Source organism: Nothobranchius furzeri, chromosome 14, assembly GCF_043380555.1.
Source record: "Nothobranchius furzeri strain GRZ-AD chromosome 14, NfurGRZ-RIMD1, whole genome shotgun sequence".
Lineage (NCBI taxonomy): Eukaryota > Metazoa > Chordata > Actinopteri > Cyprinodontiformes > Nothobranchiidae > Nothobranchius > Nothobranchius furzeri.
In genome coordinates this window covers 54,623,641-54,642,894 of record NC_091754.1, presented here as the reverse complement: position 1 = coordinate 54,642,894, position 19,254 = coordinate 54,623,641, and the positions used below count along the sequence as shown (strand labels likewise).

Sequence of the window (19,254 nt, the reverse complement as noted above, 5' to 3'; positions counted from 1 at the left end):
ATCTTGTTGTTTTTTTTTTGTTTTTAGGAGATTTTTCCTCGCAGGAATGCTCAACGAGCATTTTGAGTATGACAACTCACTTTAAATTATTACAGCAATACTTAAAAAAGAAAAAACGCTGAGGCAGCGGTTCTGTTTTAACTTGATTTGTATATAAAAAGTAGAGAAAATGGAAACAGGTCTGGACTTTCTGGGTTGTCTCCAAAAGGTGACTCAGCATCTCCTGACATCGTCTAATAAACCCTAAAGTGGCCTCCTGCACCCTGCCATCTTGGCAGTGGATCAGAAATTAGAAGGCTATGAGTGTAACGTCATGGCCATGCTAAAAAAATAGATAAAGATCAGGTGTATGCGCCTGATATAAGTGATCGGATTACAGCAACGCAACTCTTGAGTGCAGAATGCAACGTTGATGTTTCTCCATAAATAACACGAGCCATGAATGTTTTCCGCCATGTTGTGACGCTGCTAATGGTTATGTAATAGACCCTGTCTGTTACGGCCACTAGATGGCCTCAGCGAAGCTGCCTGCACTACCAGCAAAGCCGAGCCCAGGTGCAGGTGGTTGCAATCATTGAAGTCCCTGATAAAAGGGAGTTCCTGGAGATGTTCAAGGGGAGAAACCTGAAGAGTGCTGATGCGGAACTGTTGTCACTCCTCTCTCCCTTTCGTGTGCAGATGTTGAAGTCTAAGCCTTGTAACCTGGGTGGTTTCAGTTTAACTAGTAGAAGTATCTTAGTTGTGTTCATCTATTTAGATTCGTCCTCATTTGGAGAGAGTGAGCTCACCCTTTTGGTGGAGCTTTTTAAGTTTATTATAGTTTATCCCAGCCTTGAATGCCGGCGCTTTTTGTTAGTAGAGATCGCTTTCTATTAGGGAACCTTTGATATATTATTCCTGATTTGAATGACCATTTTGTTTCTTAGTTATTCTATTATTCTATTTATTCATTGCAGCTAAGAAAGCTACGTTAAATTTAATAAATCCCTTTTAAGAGACACAAACTTGGTTATTTAATTCAGTGTTAACTTTCTTTACTCCCTCAAATCACCATCATACTCTTACACGAGCCGAGGGACGTAAAAAAAGTGGGGGCTCGTCCGGGATTTCCCCCCCTCCTATTACGCTTAAAACCCAGTTTTACATTGTTTGCATTTTCACTGAGTTGAGACTAACCTTGTTTTATATCTCTTAAAGACGGAGCAGAGATAATCATGGCATCCTTTGACCTGCAGGCATTTATGGAGGCTCCCTCGCGCCGGCTGCTGGAGAGTTGTCGGAAATCCGACATGCAGCAGGTTGCCGCCAACTTCAGTCTGCTCGTCCGAAACAGCTGACCAAAGACGCCCTACGTCAGCTCGTCCTGGATTTCCTGGTGTCACAGGAGATCCTTCGCCGCCTTCAGAAACTGTGTCTCGTCCCTCGTCACTGCCGGCGACCCATGACGACGAGGATCAAAAACGAGAAAAAAAGGAAGCATCCTCCCTGGATTCGTCTTCGCCTGGTCAGAGTCCTCCTCCCATTCTGCTAGCCGGAGCTTGCCTGAAGCTATGACTAGCTCGTCTGCACATCGAGGCTGATGAACTCGCTCTTGAACGGAAGCTACGCCACGAGTTGGACATGAAATGATTGGATGCCGAGATCCAGCTTAAGGAAATTGAACAATAGAGCAAGAAGCTTGATGCTGCTGCTGTTTGGATTTCGTCTTAAGCAACTGAAGTCTCAGATGCTACAGTATCGCCACCCCACGGGGATGACCGACGGGAAGCGGCAACCTACTCAGGTCCTACATTGCCCACGCCACACTTTGACATCAGCAAGTGCATCACTGTTCTTCCGCCGTTCCGAGAGACTGAAGTGGATGGGTATTTCCTAGCTTTCGAGAGGATTGCCACGACACTGCAGTGGCCTCGCGAGGTTTGGCCTCTACTTTTGAACTGCAAGTTAACAGGTAAGGCCCTTCAAGTGGTGTCTGCTCTGTCTCTAACAGACGGCGCTAATTATGAAAAATTGAAATCCTCAGTTCTGAATGCTTATGAACTTGTACCGGAAGCCTACAGGCAATGGTTACGTTTAGAAAAACCCAGGCAAAACCAGTCTTATGTTGAATATGCTCATGCGAAGTCTGTTATTTGAAAAATGGTGTGTTGCTTCTCACACAACCTCACTAGCCGAACTTAAGGAACTCATCTTATTAGAGGAGTTTGAGACATATTCCTGAGAGATTGGTTCATTATCTGAATGAATAGAAAGTCACCTCCTTTACTGAAGCTACTCTGATGGCTGACAAATTCTCTCTAACACATTGAGTCGGAGAAACTCGTTTAGAACCGGTCCGAGGAGTATGACCAGCTGTTAAACCACTCCCCAACGTTGAGCGTCCTGAGTGTTTTTACTGTCATAAACGTGGCCATGTTATCTGTGATTGTTATGCTTTAAAACAGAAAAATCGTAGAAATGGAAACTCGTCTAACAGAAATAGAACAGAAATAGCATTCTGTTCTCCAAATCCCAGTGCTGATACAAACCTGGAAGAACCAAATCATTGCTATAAACCATTTTTATCAACGGGGCTTGTGTCTCTTCCGGGTGTTGACTTAAAAGAAAATGTGGTGATTTTAAGAGACACTGGAGCATCACAAACTTTGATTAAAAAGAAAGCGTTGCCTTTTTCTGGAACTACCCAGGCCGGCTATTCAGTGATTTTTGCAGGGCATTGAGTTGGGAACAGTTCCTGCTGACATGCATAATATTTTTCTGTCCTGTCCTCTAGTAACAGGTCAACTTGTTGTGGCCATTTTAGATGAATTGCCAACAAAAGGGGTTGATTTGATTCTGGGTAATGATGCCGCTGGAGGCTTAGTTGTACCTGTTCCTGAGCTGATTCTAGAACCCGAAATCCAAGTAAGTACAGACATCTTTCCAGCTTTTGTTTTGACTCGTGCACAGGAAAAGAGGGACCAAGACATCACTCTTCGTGGTTCTGTGCTACATCCCCTTATGTCTGATACAATTACCAGTCCAGATTCTGCAGATCCTGAATCTCCACGGGTTAATTCTGAAAACATCCCTATAAGCTGTGATTCCTTAGAAGTTCAGGAAGCTGATAAATCCTTGCAACCTTGCTTTGCTTTGGTAGGTGTTGGTTCTAAGTCTCCGAATAATGCGACTACCTATGTTGATGAAAAAGACATATTGTTCCGGTGAACAATTTTCATCCTCATTTGGAGAGATTTAGGTCACCATTTTGGTGGAGCTTTTTGTGTTTTTTATAGTTTATCCCAGCCCTGAGAGCCAGCGTTGTTTGTTATCAGAGATCGCTTTTTGTTATTAGAGACCCTTTGTTTATTATTCCCACACCAGAAATGAGGACAAATCAAAGTAGTCTAACAAAACAAAGACGCTTCAACTAGTTAGATCAAAACCACCCAGGTTACAAAGCTTAGACTTTAACTAACGTCTGCACACGACAGGGAGAGAGGAGTGACAACACCTCCGCATCTGCACTCTTCAGATTTCTCCCCCAGTCGGCCCATGTAGCAGCGGGCTGAGCCCAACACCGGAACAATATGTCTTTTTCTACAACATTAGGTAGTTGCATTATTCAGAGATTTAGAACCAACACCTACCAAAGCAAAGTAAGGTTGCAAGGATTTATCAGCTTTCTGAGCTTCTTCTAAGGAATCACAGCTTATAGGGAAGTTTTCAGAAGCAACCTGTGAAGAAACAGGATCTGTAGTATCTGGACTGGTAATGGTATCAGACATAAGGGGATGTAGGGCAGAATCACGGAGAATGATGTCTTGGTCCCTCTTTTTTCCACAAGTTATCACTTTAATTATTATGACTTAGGACAAAAACAAAAGCAACGTTTCTACATCAGGAACATGACATCATTACATCATTACTAATGCATTATGCCAACACAAATGGAAAAAAATGATGCTTTAAGGCCACAGACTCTAGTTTTTCCTAAGGGAGCCTGAACACAGCACAAGGCCTTCAGGGCCATGTGAACTTCAGGTTAGCTTCTACTAGTCAAGACTACTCTGATCTCTCTTGGCTGCAAAATAAACACAACCTTTGTGGACACTCTAAGGCCTAGTCCACACGTAGCTGGGTTTTTTTTTTAAACGAATATCCGCCCCTCCAAAAACTTGCATCCACACCACCTCGTTTAAAAAAAAAACTGTCCACACGTACCCGGATAAATACGTTAAGGACATGCCAGACCTGTAGGCGGCAGTACTTCCCCCGTTCTTAACCTCGTCCTTCGTCTGTGGTCTTCCGCAAGGAGCAGTAATTCTGCTTGCAAAAACAAACAAGCAAAAAGCGCTTGGGCAACTGATAAAGCGAGCGCAGCTCTGAGGGCATCCATGCTGTCGGCTAGTGTAAACACAGGTCGCACACGTGATGTCAGCATTTTTTTGTCGCGGAAAGTGACGTTGCGGACCTTAAACCTCTGGTTTTGTCTGTCCACACGCAGACACCCAAAACAGAGAAAACGCAGATCTTCACTTTGGCTGGAGTTTTTAAAAAGATCCGTTTCATGTGAAAAAACTCCGTTTTCGTGTGGATGACAGGCCAAAACGTAGAAAAAAATCCACGTTTTGGCAGATCCCCGGCTACGTGTGGTCAGGGCCTAAGTTTAACATGCAGGCTGACTGTAAAATTCATCTTCTACCCCTATCACGGACGTATAAAAAATATACTAATTCATTACATGGAGGAGGAGGAAAAGTTGTAAGGGTGTTGCATTTGATTGTAATTGTCTATTGTTGGTGAACTGGGAGCTGTGAATATTGGAAGGGGGGGTGGGGGGGGGTGGGGGGGGTGAAACATAACAAAAATGTAAATTTTGTTTGTGTGATTGAGGATAAAACATGTTATAAGACAATGGCTATGACACTCAGTGTAGGGAACATATTTTTTTTGTTTAATCTTTCTTGAAATTTGATTTGCGGGGGATTATATAAGCTAACAGAGCTTCTTTCCCTTCCTATTGAATATGTTCTACATATATATATATATATATATATATATATATATATATATGCATATACATATGTATGGGTTTCTTTTTGAATACTTTAAATTGTCTATTGATTTGCATGTTCAATAAAGACAAAGACACAAAGTGGTCACAAGCCAATGTGGGTGGGGTCATGAATTCTAATATTATCTGTGATGTAAAAGAGACTGGCCTTTTCTGACCTGATCATTTCCCCATCTATTTTCATTCTGCAGCTAATGCAGGTGAAAAGAACTTTCATGTGCAACCTGCATGTGCCAACTCAGACTGATGGATCGTATTTAAAGAGCAGGATTACTGAGAAACCACTCTAAGTTTAACATGCAGGTTGAACGTAAAATTCATCTTCTACCCCTATTTCCTGCTCGATTCAGAAAACCCTGATAGACCTGCATCACGCTGTCACATTCATGGACTCATCCATCTTGGCTCGTGACAGGGAAGGCTGTTGTTGGTTTAGCTTCCAGGAAACGGCAGAGAACGTCTCGACTAGTTAGCATTAGCAACTCCACTGCAAATGTATTATGAGTTAGCTTGATCCTAAAAAAACATGTATTACACGTTTCTCCATGAACAAGACCTTTAAGCTCAAAAACTGTCAGTCTGCTGTCATGAGAGTTTTCCGTGTCTCCGGTTATTTGTCGGTAGTTATGAGCCCTTTCTAAATCAGCATAATATTACAGCAACGGTGTGTCTTATAAACACGCCATGCTGGCATGGCAATGTGCGAATCTTGTGGCACTCATTCCGCTTGGCTTGGTAGTAATATTGTGGTAATTGTCTGTCCGATCCAAACTCCCATAATTTTGCAACAAATTTGAAATCGGCAAGGAAGTAACAAAAATTGCAGTTCCACCCTCATCCACTAGGGGCTTGCACCAGAAGTGAGCAAATCCTCATTGACTCCCATGTTAAAAATGCCCATTTCACAGCAGAAATAAACATGTTTGCAGCCTGGTTCAAAAACCATTTTGGGTTTAATATATCTAGTGTACATCCATGACAACTCTGACGGGGGTGGATTTTCATGTAACTCTTTGGTTTAAGTGGAATTTGATGCTTAAAAATCTGAATAATTAATGAGCATTCATGTGACTTCAGAGCTAGCTCCGGGGAAAGGCCTCAGCCTCACGTTGATAGATGTTCGGCCATTTCGACTCTCTGAACTTTAGTTTTGTCTGTGTTTGTGTTCATGTTTGGATGTTAATCTTGGAATTATTTGGACAAAGGGACAAGCTGTGGTTACTAACAGACCATCCAAGCAGTTTCTGCTTCTTTTTATCAGTAAGTATGCATGCATAAGAAACTTGAGCGGGTGCCCGGGACTGTCTCCTGCCGGAGAATAGCAGGCGGCGAGTTGTTCCCGGGCCGGGCTGGCTCCGAAGCGAGGCTGTAGTCATGCTGGATCTCTGAGGGAGACCACAGAAACACTGCAGTTCTTTTTGTTGACGCTGCTTCACTCTTGAGTCGCTCAACCGCATTTTTCTAGCTGAAAACACCCGGAAAACTCTGGTAGCTTCGGGTTAGTATGTAGCTAATGTCCCGCTGATCTCCAGCTCCCAGAAAAGGAACCATCAACAACGGCGGTGGACCAACCTGGAAAGTTGCGTACGCAGTTTTCCGACCCCGTTTTGTGCGTAAGCAAGCTTTATAAAGGAGGCCCCAGATCTCAACCCGATAGAGCATCTTTGGGATGTGGTGGAACGGGAGCTTCGTGCCCTGGATGTGCATCCCACAAATCTCCAACTGCAAGATGCTATCCTATCAATATGGGCCAACATTTCTAAAGAATGCTTTCAGCACCTTGTTGAATCAATGCCACGTAGAATTAAGGCGGTTCTGAAGGTGAAAGGAGGTCAAACACCGTATTAGTATGGTGTTCCTAATCCTCCTTTAGGTGAGTGTACGTCGATGGTCTGACCACTTTTAAACGACCTTCAGCGTTGCGGCAAATTGACGGCATTGTTTGGTGAAAACGGCTATGGATTCTATCTGCTGCAGCTAGCAAAAACCTTTGATTCCTTCAAGATGGTGAATAGGAAAACCAAAACAACTAGTTGGAGTGATAATAACCCGTCAGTAGGGCTGGGGAGAACAGCTGTGTGGCGTGATTACCCTTTGTCACTGCGGTGGACCCCTTTCTTATCTCACATAATAACTGGCTCCGTTGTTTGTGCTCCGAAAGATTAGCAGCTTTAAACTTGTTGCTGCTTCAAGATAGCATTTAAGTCCTGACCTGCTGAACTCCTGCTGATAACAAGCATATTTATAGCTTCATTTAAAAACCCATCATCTCACCATTATGAACCTCTGCAACACACTAATCACTTCCTAACAATTAGAGGTCAGATTTTAGGTACTAGTTTGAGTCCTTCTCAAATTCAGAACCAGAACAGGGATTTTGTGAAACTCCTGTCTTAATATTTTAGTAGGAGAGGAGAAGGTGTTCAGAAAAAATAATTTAAAACGAGGACAAAGAAACGCTGGAGTCTCTAAAGAAGCTGAGAACCGCTCAAGTGCAGCCGGACTGTGCGGACACAGCAGGAATCTCAGAGGGGTCTGAAAAAAACACTCACGGTGGTTTTTGCCAAGATGTTTGGTTAAAAACAGATCCTCAAAGATGGGGCGGGAAAAGGTCAGAGCCCGGGGTTCACTACGGCAAATAAACCACTCAGAGCTAAAGAAAAGAAACACTGACAAATTAGAGAGGTGAGTTTAACTTGTCGTTCTGAAAATTCTGTAATGAAGGCTAAATTATCATTAGGTGTACTGTGGAATGAGTTAGTAGTCTGCCAAATAAGTACTGCCTTTCACAAGAGCCCATATGTAACAAAGCTGTATTTAAAAATGACCATATTCCTGTCATGGCACATTTCAGCAGCTCACTTCAGGACATTTTTAGAGTGAAACTGCAGAATAAAAATGTTTCATATTTAAAATGATTACCCTAAAAATGAGAAATGAGCATAAATCGCGAGTCCCAAGTGAATGAATAAAAGTCTGTATAATGCAATAAAAATACTTCCCTGTGGACTTCAGTTTTAAAAAGTGACTAAGGCAACCTCACGAGGTCAGACACTTTGGTGCAGCGCTGGTCCCACAACTGTTTGTCAGAAGCATGAATCACATACCAGAAGGAAACGTGTGGCAGTTGATATTTTTCTCCAGCATATGTTTTATGGCTTTCTAAAATAGTGGATGAGTCATTGCAAATACTGGGATACAAAAAAAATCACTGAGATTAGATCAAGATTAATTGGAACTTCTAATATATCCCAACCATGTGTCGAGTCCTTAGTCTTCATCAGAAAAAAACAAAAAAACAGGATAATATGTTATCTTTATCACAACATACCTCCCAGGCCAACGTGCTTGTGCTTTAGATGCTAATTGCCTCTAGAATACCATCAGAAACCATGAATAGTAAAACTCAGAATCAGGATTTGGAGTAAAAACAAGTTTTTCCAACTCAGCCAGCGTCAAAGTGACCAAGGCCTCAACGACAATTCTTTACACAACAAAATTAATCCAAATCCAAAGAAGCCTAAACTTTTTTATAAGACCACAAAAAGTGAAAATGATGGTTTATTGGATAATCTAATAAACCATCATTTTCACAGGGGCCAGGGCCGGTTCTATAGGGGCCAGGGCCCCTGTGGGCCCCTGTGTTACACCGCCATTGATTAGATTCTCATATTCCTTTGAACAGCTCCAGCCATTTCAAAGGGCCTTTAACCCTTTTCAAGTGACATCACACCATTCATGAGAACACCTCTGTCGTCATTCACCACACTGGATGTCAGAACCATTTACATGCACTAAAACTCCTGTAAAGCTAGTTTTGCTTTTACGAATAATCTGTGAGTGGTTGAGGGGTTGGCTGCTTTAACGGTGTAAACTAGGGATGCACCGATACCAATACTGGTATCAATATTGGTGCTGATACCGATAACAGTATTGGTAAAAGTTAACCGATATCGGAAACCGATACCAATGCAGTTGCTTTAAAGTGGCTTCACTGTAACTTGTCATTTCTGTTGACCTAATATTTTAGTTTAGTGATCATTTCTATTAATATATTTTATTTTTTATCTACCTCACAGTCTTTTCCTGTTGAAAGCAGAGAAGAAAGTAAAACCTGTATTACAGTTCATAGCTTATTTTTGTGTGGTAGAAGTATCGGTAATCGGCGAGTACTCAGATCCAAGTATGGGTATCGTATCGGTTTGGGGGAAAGTGTTATCGTTGCATCTCTAGTGTAAACCCAATATTCTTGATTAGTGTTGGAACTTATGAATCTTTGAAGGGTTGAGCGATGTGAGCCACCAGTGTCCGTGACGGGGTGTCAGTGATTGTTCCGCCGATGTCCATGAGTGTGTGTGTGTGTGTGTGTGTGTGTGTGTGTGTGTGGGTGGGTGGGTGGGTGGGGGGGGGGGGGTTACTTCAAGACAAGACAAATATTGACAGAGATGGTGAACTGCGATGGACAGTCAAATGAACTAGCAGCCTTCAAAATATTCCTGGATTTGCAGAAAACACGTTTTACCGGGTAGGATTAACTTCCATACAGGGACTGACTGGGATGGACCCGAAATGATAACGGTGACGTGTTTCTATTACTCATTTATTGTTGGTAGTTTTAGATGGTGAACATGCATTTATGTCCCCTATTGTTATTTCTAGATAACATTATTGTTCCAAAGTAGGACAGCATCAGGATGAGCTTTGCTGTTGTGAGAAATCTTCCCCCACCCCGGGGTGAGAGTGGCAGCTCCAGTGTAAACACCATTTATCATTATGTTATGAATCTAGTGGGATGAATTGTGGAAATGTCAACGACTTGATCAAAATGGTGGACAGCAGTAGTTACGTAAGCTAATGTTCGTGAACTAGTTAACACTCAACTTTTGTAAATGCCGCTCTTTGAGCCTCACCTAGGTGTGCTAAATCTTCCAATAAGAGAACTGGGTCTGAAATAGTAGAAACCAGGCTAAACTGGCAACAAAAACAAACAAAAACTATCCCAGTCGCAAGTTTTTCTCCCCATTAAATACTCCTGCAATGTCCACCATGGCAGATCCATGTGGTAAGTATCAGTTGTGTTGTATCGGGGCAGTTCATACAAGTACAAAGACACTCATAAGGTACTGGGCCACTATTGACAGGTGACATATGGGCCATTCCCATCTGTACCGGGTCAGCCCGGTTGATTCCACACATCCTTGTCTTAAGCCCATGTGGGCTGACTACCCACCAATCAGAGGCTTGCTCTAATGGAAGGTGTGAATTTGCTGTCAGCAGTGGGTGTGTTGGCCCTGGTTGGCCTGAAGCAGACCCCCTCGAGAAGAGGGCTGAGAATGAGCCTTGGTTGGCCCGGAAAAATACCAGGCCACCCAGATATGTAAACAACCTACGCTACCCGGCCGGGGCCAACCCGGTACAGATAGGAATGGCCCATTAAATGCCAAAGGGTTAATTGTTTAAGGAACACCACCTGAATCACTTCGCTACATTACATGAGCCACCATTAATTACATGTCCACCCATCTGGTTGCTACAGTCCAGTTTTTGACTCAGGCGTAGCGACGCAGCACATGAACGATATCACAGTGATACAGACGTTATTAGGTAAAATATAAGAAATGTCATTCCTGCATAATTTAGTAATAAAATACCCTACATATAAAAATGTAGTTATTTAAAAAAACTGGTATGTTGAATTATTTTACCTGTCTTGGTGTTTTGACCTGTCCTATAAAGCCGAGTTTCGAGTCATTTCTTGCATTTTTCCCAACACTCTCCAAATGATTTGAGTCAACGAGGGTTGTAACAAGCATTTGCCGCTGAAGGCCACATTCTTTGATCCCCACCCTGAGTTTTAGGTCCTTTATTCTACTCTGTTGTGATGTTTTTACCTCAGCGTGTAGAGGATTTTCCCGTTGTTCCAGATCCGAAGCAGCTGATTGGGCGTCGTAATCCAGTGCGAGTCGGCATTCTTGGAATTCCTGAAGATGGTGTCGGGCAGCCAGATCAGACCGACCATATTGCTGTTTGAACAAGAGATGAATTTTAAAAAAATGAATAAATGAACTCACAAGGTGAGAAATCAGTCCTACCAAAGGAGTCTGCACCCTCTTCCCAATGAGACCATCATAAAATACCTGGGTGACTTGGAGAAAACAAAGCACATCAATCTATTTGTTCCGTTAACTGCAGCCGTCTCTTATAGAGAGAGGAGATGTTCTCAAATGAGACATTCACAGGATGAAAGTGATCTAAAACAGGAGTAGCTGCCGGTGGAAGGTGGACTCATTGAGGTTTGGGTTAAAGCATGATATAAAACCCAGTGATCATTCACGGGTATTGATGACGCTCCCATAGTTGCTATATAAATCCTCAGTAAACGCTTTATACCTATTGAGGGTTAGGATCCGCATGCTGCTGCTGTTGTACCGCAGACGGGTGTCCACCCAGGTCTGGGCGAAGATGATATCGATCTGGTACTCCTGGAGAGAGAAAAGCAGAGTCAATATAGTGGTCCGACAAGGCCTTTTAGTGAGATACACAGAGAGGAAGAGATTTTCAGGAGGAAGTCGGTGTTCTGAGTGCTGTAGTGGTGTGTTGGAGTGCAAAATGGGTCCAGATCAAAGAAAATCCTAAAGCAGTGCAGCACTCACTGGAAGTACAGATTCGATGTTTGATATGGAAACGAAATGACAGCATCTCCTAAACCAGGGATTCCCAAAGTGTGGTGCGCGCGAGGTGAAAAGTGTAATGGCTGCGGGGCTCAGAGTAGTCTGTCATATGTCACCATTAGCGTAGAAACTCATTTGTGGGTGGGCCAAAGAAAAAGTAAGTGGGCCCAATAAATGTAATTGAAAACAAGTATATTTTTGCGCACACGTGCGTGTCCTCCACATGTGCCCTAGCTTCATAATAACAATGCGCCGAGCTTCAGCACTCTGGCCTGCGCACACCGATATTTTCCGTATTTGATCATTTTTAACGGTGTTGGAGGAATCTGAAGGTGGCGAGTCATTCTGGCAGATTGTAATTAACACCTGTCTCATGCAGGTGTTCTGACGTTGTAAACCTCACACACAGAACAGTGTGGATGTAACTAAATAACAAGAAATGATTCCCATTCAGGCTATTAACAGCGCGCTGAAGATCTGAAGTTCAGAGTGCGTCTGTCAGAGGTCAGACGCGTTCCGGCTGAACCACGACTCACGGGTGCACAAGTGAGCACATCTGGGATGGGCAGAATTCATTTTACAACATTGGTTTAAATAGCGCGAGACACAGTGACTTGAGCGGCTGTGCCGCGCACACACACACACACACACAGATTCAATAAGCGCACGAGCTGCTTTAACTCCGGCGCGCCGTCAGACTGAAGGCAGAAATGAACGCTGCCTCCACCGTGATAAAAACTTTTAAGAGGTTATTTTTCATTCAAGGTCATATTAAGATATTAGCTTTTGGGATGAGTCAGGTCCGCTCCAGCCAGTGACTCCTCATGAACCTGACCACATCTCATGTTACTGCAGCATTTGTTATTCCAGTCAGCGTGGCAGCGGATCGCAGATTCAGCCACACCATAAAACAGCAATAAGTCGGTCTGAGGCAAAAGTGAACATCATGGCTATATCTTGTCCCCTATAGACATTTGATTACGCACAAGTAGGTGATCAGCTCAGGTTTACGCAGAACAGAAGGGAGGAGAGCGCTCTGGCCGCACAGGTTAAACGTTCCTACGTAAAGAAACCTTAAATTGCATTGTTGATGTGCTACCTGGGCACTCTAAATATTTATTTAAAATGAAATCAAAGGAAATTGTAATGGTATCGAATGTTTATTAATTACTATTTAAAAAATGAAAGTGACGGGGAATTTTTTTAACCCTGTCTGTTTAGCTTGAGAGAGAGAGAGAGAGAGAGAGAGAGAGAGAGAGAGAGAGAGAGAGAGAGAGAGAGAGGAGAGAGAGAGAGAGAGAGAGAGAGAGAGAGAGAGAGAGAGAGAGAGAGAGAGAGAGAGAGAGAGAGAGAGAGAGAGAGAGAGAGAGAGAGAGAGAGAGAGAGAGAGAGAGAGAGAGAGAGAGAGAGAGAGAGAGAGAGAGAGAGAGAGAGAGAGAGAGAGAGAGAGAGAGAGAGAGAGAGAGAGAGAGAGAGAGAGAGAGAGAGAGAGAGAGAGAGAGAGAGAGAGAGAGAGAGAGAGAGAGAGAGAGAGAGAGAGAGAGAGAGAGAGAGAGAGAGAGAGAGAGAACATGGCCGGGACATAGAAGGGGGTGCGCGGCTAAATAAGTTTGGGAACCGCTGTCCTAAACTATTTACTTCAGCAGGTTTTCCTCACCGCAGAAATGACATTTGTTCCAATTGTGAGGTGTTTAATGGTGAGAAAACCGAATCATATCATTCTCGGTTATTAGACACCAGGAACTTTTGTTTGGATTTTTCAAGAAGGAGTAAAGAAAATCTTTAGAATGGATTTAAACACTGTTTTCTAAAATAACAAGCGGTGCATTTCCCAACGTTCCCACAGTGAAGGTAACGCAGAAGAAAGCCAGGTCCATTCCATTCTGACAATGCAACAGGAGGAGTATTCCACATAGATCTGTAGCTATTGATCCATTGAAAGTTAATGTTTACATCCTGGTAACTGCACACATCTACACTAGCTGAAGGGCAAGAACCCCGTTTCCAGCCATTAGCCAGAGCTTTATCTCCGCGACTTAAGTTTAAGCAGCACATAGGGATTCAGATATCACTACTAGAGAGCATCTAACACAGGGATTCCCTAAGTGTGGTGCGCGTGAGCTGCCGCTAGGGGGTGCACGAGGTGAAAAGTGTAATGGCTGCGGAGCTCAGAGAAGTCTGTCATATGTCACCATTAGCATAGCCAGAAACTCATTTGTGGGTGGGCCAAAGAAAAAGTAAGTGGGCCCAATAAATGTAATTGAAAACAAGTATATTTTGCGCACATATATATATATATATATATATATATATATATATATATATATATGTATATGTCTACAAAACAAAGGAGATGATTTTAGACTTCAGAAGAAACAGGGTGGAGTCAAACACTGTTTCCATCATGGGAGAAGAAGTGGAGGTGGTTGAGGAATACAAATACCTTGGAGTTCACCTGGACAACAGACTGGACTGGAGAAAGAACAACAAAGCCGTTTACAAGAAGGGACACAGCAGACTGCACTTCTTGAGGACGCTTAGGTCCTTCAATGTCTGTAGCAAGATGCTGCAGATCTTCTACAAGTCTGTTATTGAGAGTGTAATCTCTTCAGCCATCGTCTGTTGGGGTAGCAGCATCAGAAGCAGGGACCTGAAAAGGCTCAACAGCCTAATAAAAAAGGCTGGTTCTGTTCTGGGGACGACTGTGGAACCACTGGAGGAGATCATGCAAAGAAGGATTCTCCAGAGAATCAAGAAAATGATGGACAACCCTGAGCATTCTCTTCACAAGACTGTCCAACAACGGAAGAGTGTCTTCAGTCAGAGGCTTCTTCAGTTTTGCTGCAACACTGACCGCTACTGGAGATCCTTCCTGCCAACAGCCATTGTAATATACAACAACTCTTTGATGACTTGATTATTATTATTATTCTGAGCTACTACAGCAATCAATTTCCCTCTGGGATTAATAAAGTATTTTTGAATTGAATTGAATTGAATTAATCCCGCAATGAGAAGTGAAAAGCGTTGGGTTGCTCCAAGTGGTCGGTCTGTGATGTCACCATGTCTCTCTGATGCTTTGTCCCGCCGCCAGCCTCAAAGTGATGCTCCACAAGTGTGACGGGCAGCGACGAAGGTAAACAACCATTCAGCCGCCGCTTAGGGCCAACGGTGAACTTCATTCAAACGTGTAATGAACAACATGGTGGATATGAGGTTGTGTGTTTGAAGAGCTAATTTCATAACCAGGCGTTTTGTCTTGTTTGAAATGAAATGAGACTCTTTTGCATATCTGGGTGTTTATTTGATGTCTGTAAAAGGAGAGAGGGGAGGCTAAATGGAAAACGATGCACCGAGCGTCTGCAGTTATCACCTGTGGTCCTCAGACTAAGACTAATGATTTATTTGTGTTTAGGCCATCAATAGAGCTAGCATGAGGGCATCATAATTATGTTGAAGTGGCAGAAGGAATCATTATTTATGTGGTAACAGCTACGGTAAATTAGGACATTGACATTCACGTTTTATTCTGATGTTAAATCTTTCTAAAATATTTAGTTTTGTTTCAAATTTAACTCAGAAATAAGATAAATACTTACTGAGCCCTTTGCTTCCTAGGGGTTGTATGAACTAGTCACTAGTCGACTTCACCGCACTATAGTGACTTTTTATGCCTGTCAGACTAGTCGCTGTCATGTGATAATGACCAGCAAGATGCAGTCCACGGAAAAGACAGCAGCCTGCTGTCAGCAAGTGACGAGCTCCTGCGCGTCGGGAGGCAACGCGCTGTGCCAGAGCGTCGGTACTGACACCCGCCGTAAAACGGACATTTAACCAAATTGTGACCTTTACCCTATTACAATTTAACCTTCCCCTCACCCCCATCCTAACCTTAACCAGCTTGCGCATGCAAAGCTCTGATTGTTGACGTGCTCCAGACATCTGCGTCCTGAGCACGGCCACAGTAACGTTATCAAATCAGGTGTCGCCACCTCAAAAACTAATTTAACACGCGATTGTTCATGTCGGCTCATTTCCTTTTATGTTTTCTGTCTTTTATTCTTTTATTTGTGCCTGATGCGTTTCGCTGCTGTGGAGCGGGGCGCATCACCTGTTTTGTCCTCGGTGACGCAACTAACTGATGTGGCCGGCGAGCACCCCGCTGTTTTTGTGGTCGGTGGATCTTTTAGAACTGCAGTTCAAAGGTAACTCATAAGGTGAATATATATGAACCCAGGTAGCAGTTTTTCTTTAGGATTGAGAGGTGATGCAGGAAGATAATAAACAGGCAGGAAAGAAAAATAGTCAAATAAAAACAAGTTAGTTTTTGTACCTGGTGGTTGCAACAAACAGACACCATTGAAGGTAATCAGAAGTGAGGAACAGAAAATGAAATAATTATTTTAATGTTTAGAGCAGCAGGAACTCCGAGAGGCTGCAGGCGCATCAGTGAGTTTGCGGCCGCTGCGCGGGGGGGGGGGGGGGGGGGGGGGGGGGGGGCTGAAGCAGAAACTACCGTTGTTAAAAAAAAATGTGTTTAACTTTGAAAATGTGGGCGCAATTTTAATTTAAAAAAAGAAACCTCCAGCGAACCAACCGACCCAACCCCCACCCACCCCCACCCCCCGCCGCTTCAGGTGTATGACGTCATGAACAACTAGTCAAAGTCGACTCGAGTTTCTTTACTTGACAGTCGACTTTAAAAAATTAAGTCATGCAGCCCCTATTGCTTCCTAGGTTTTATTTTCCTGCGAAAAGAATTTGTATAGAATGAAATAGATATAGTAGAGATAGTAAGTAAGTGGGCAGAGCCTGACTATAAAGACACCAGTTTTAGTAATAACATGGATGGCACCTAACAACCTGTGTGGCCTAACCCACACAAAGCTTAAAACAAGCTACTCGACCTCTTTAAAAAGTATTTATAATTATGACTGTTTACCAACCTACCAGTTCTGAAAGAAGCAGGCTAGTTCTGTTCTTGAAACGATCACGATTCACACACGGAGGAGGGGTGACATCAGCCGGGAGGTCACATGTTGTAAGAAATTGTGTTCCCCTGAAATATTCTGTTCCCCCGTGTCGGGAGATCGCACTTCTGACTATTTTCACAACATTTGTGATAAACTTTTATGGTAAAATTATGTAATGTAATGTAATAATGTTATGCTGGTGATTTTTTATCTATATTTGCTTCTAAAAACAATAAAGATACAGCAAAAACATTCTTGTTCACTCTTTTGCAGCAAGCTTATTTATCATTTTTGAAAGTTGTGTAAAAAGATGTAATCTCACTCAGTTTAACATCTTTCATTTGAGGTAGTTTAGTCCTCATAACGGACAAGAAGTTCTGTGGATTTGGAAATATTTGCTCTTGACTGCCTAAGGGAAACAGAACATTTCAGGGGAACATAATTCCCCACAACACCCATTTCGCATGGAAACCGCTCGATGTAAACAAACTGGCTCCCACTTCCAGCTTAGATATGGAGCGATCACTGGCTGATCGTTAACTACAGCTGAAGGAGGGTTGGTGAGGCGGGGACACGCTGTGGACATCAAGTAAACAATGCTGACTTATCCACCAGCTAATTGTGGCTCACGGCTGGCGTGGTGGAGATCGGTGTCACGAGCTACCGAGCTACTAGTTAGCCACAGCTAGAGCCGTGGAGACGCTGTGTATGCTGTGAACTCCCACAGATTACCAGCAAAAGGAGACCCTAGTTTAAAGGTAACGTTTGAGAAGAAGCTCTCTGAGTCGGAACGTCTCAGTAACACGTGGAGAACTACATCGCTGTTAGTAAAGGGTTGTGGCGATAAAGTAAACAACGCTGTTTAGCCACTGGCTAGTGGATGAGCATGTTGGGCAAGACGGCAAACTGCAGGAAGAGAGGAGACTTGAGTAGAAGGACTTAGGAACGGACACGCTGGGACCGGATCGGGAGTTCTGGTACTAGGAAAAGACTGATGAACAACTTGAGGTGAGTTTGGGAGTCAGAGACGCAATAAACAGAGACTGGCATCCAGATACTAGCGGGCGGGGATCTGAACATATGCGGCTTCCTTGTGTTGGACACAATGACGTACTGACAAATTTTGTGTGTCTTTTGATTTCATTGTTTTTTATTCAAACTAACAAGTACAGCAACAGTGTAGCTATTCTTTTCTATGTCTTAGTTGAATTAGCAGACTCCATGCTTCCAGGGCGCACTGCTGCCCTCTGCTGGTTCTTTTAGTTTATAGTCATAGTCCAAACACGTAACGTGGAGCTCGCATGTCCCTAAACAGCTACTGTATTTTAAGATGGTGGATGACCATGGAGCGTCAACCACAGTTTATGTATATAAAAATAAATCATTTCAAGTTGAGAGGAATATTTAGAATTGATGTTGGTGAGAAATATTAGTGAAAAAGGACACGTTTATGAAATGGAAACACAGGATTTGATTGTAAACTGGTAAAAAGATCACACACTGGGCCTTTAAAGGCACACGGGCCGTTTGTCAATACCCAAGTATGCTTTTGTGTACTTGTGAAGTATGTTCTTGGCAAGTACAACAAAAAAAATCTGTTCTACTGAGTTTGGGAGGATGAGGACGGCATTTGGAACAAAACCATACTCTGTCACGTCATGCCAAGAAGTGCTGCTTTATGCTTTGGTTTAAAAACAGCACCTGAAAAAAAAATAAAGGTCTAGTTTGTCCCTTAAAATACAAAATAACAGTGAATGCATTTTATTTGTAAAATAGTACCCACTTTTTATCAAAATTGATAAATTACCAGCAGTTCCCCCTACGGAAAATACAAAACAGATGCCAGATACGACCCACTTCCCACTCCCACCCTTGCTCTGGGATACCCTAACATCGTCCTCAGTGTCCCAAACCCTCTCGAGTTCTTGGGCCAGCATTGACAACATTTCACAAGTACGTGAGTACACAAGGTCAAACGAGTATGCATATTGAGAAATGGCCATGAAATACATGTAAGTGTACAGAAAATTGATAGAACATGGGTAGACATAGTAAGCAAAGACCCAGGCTAGAGAACTTGGTGCCATAATTGATTCAGACCAGAGCTTCACTGATCACATTAGGCTATAACTAGATCAGCGTTTTATCATCATCAAATAGAACGACTCAAAGATCTCATGTCCAAACAAAACCTAGAGAAACTCATTCATGCATTCATCTCTAGCAGGCTGGACTATTGCAATGGTCTTCTGAAAAAAGTTATTCAGAATGCTGCTACTAGAACCTTAACAGGAACCAAGAGAACCGAACACATCGCTCCTGTTCTTAAATCTCTACGCTGGTTATCAGTAAACTACAGAATCGATTTGGTAACACTTCCTTTATTACTGTTACTTAGTGCATTATTAAGCATAAACAAATGATCCATTTATTAAGGTTCCCAATATTGTTAACATTTAAGTGTTCTAGGACAAAGGGCCATGGTGGTTTCTGCTTAGTAATGCATTACTTAATATCAATATTAAAATCAAGCAGTTGTTAATACTTTAATAGT

The 19,254-nt window shown here is 42.8% G+C and overlaps 1 protein-coding gene across 1 annotated transcript in view; it reads right to left on the bottom strand.

Moving 5' to 3' along the window:
• LOC107396560 (gamma-aminobutyric acid receptor subunit gamma-3) overlaps window positions 1-19,254 on the bottom strand; it is a 179,384-nt gene that overhangs the window by 72,169 nt on the left and 87,961 nt on the right. Inside the window, exons 4-5 of the mRNA XM_070544193.1 lie at window positions 11,447-11,538; window positions 10,948-11,079 (exon numbers count right to left, since the gene is read on the bottom strand). Coding sequence (XP_070400294.1) covers window positions 10,948-11,079; window positions 11,447-11,538 — 224 coding nt within the window. The remainder of the gene's footprint in view (window positions 1-10,947; window positions 11,080-11,446; window positions 11,539-19,254) is intronic.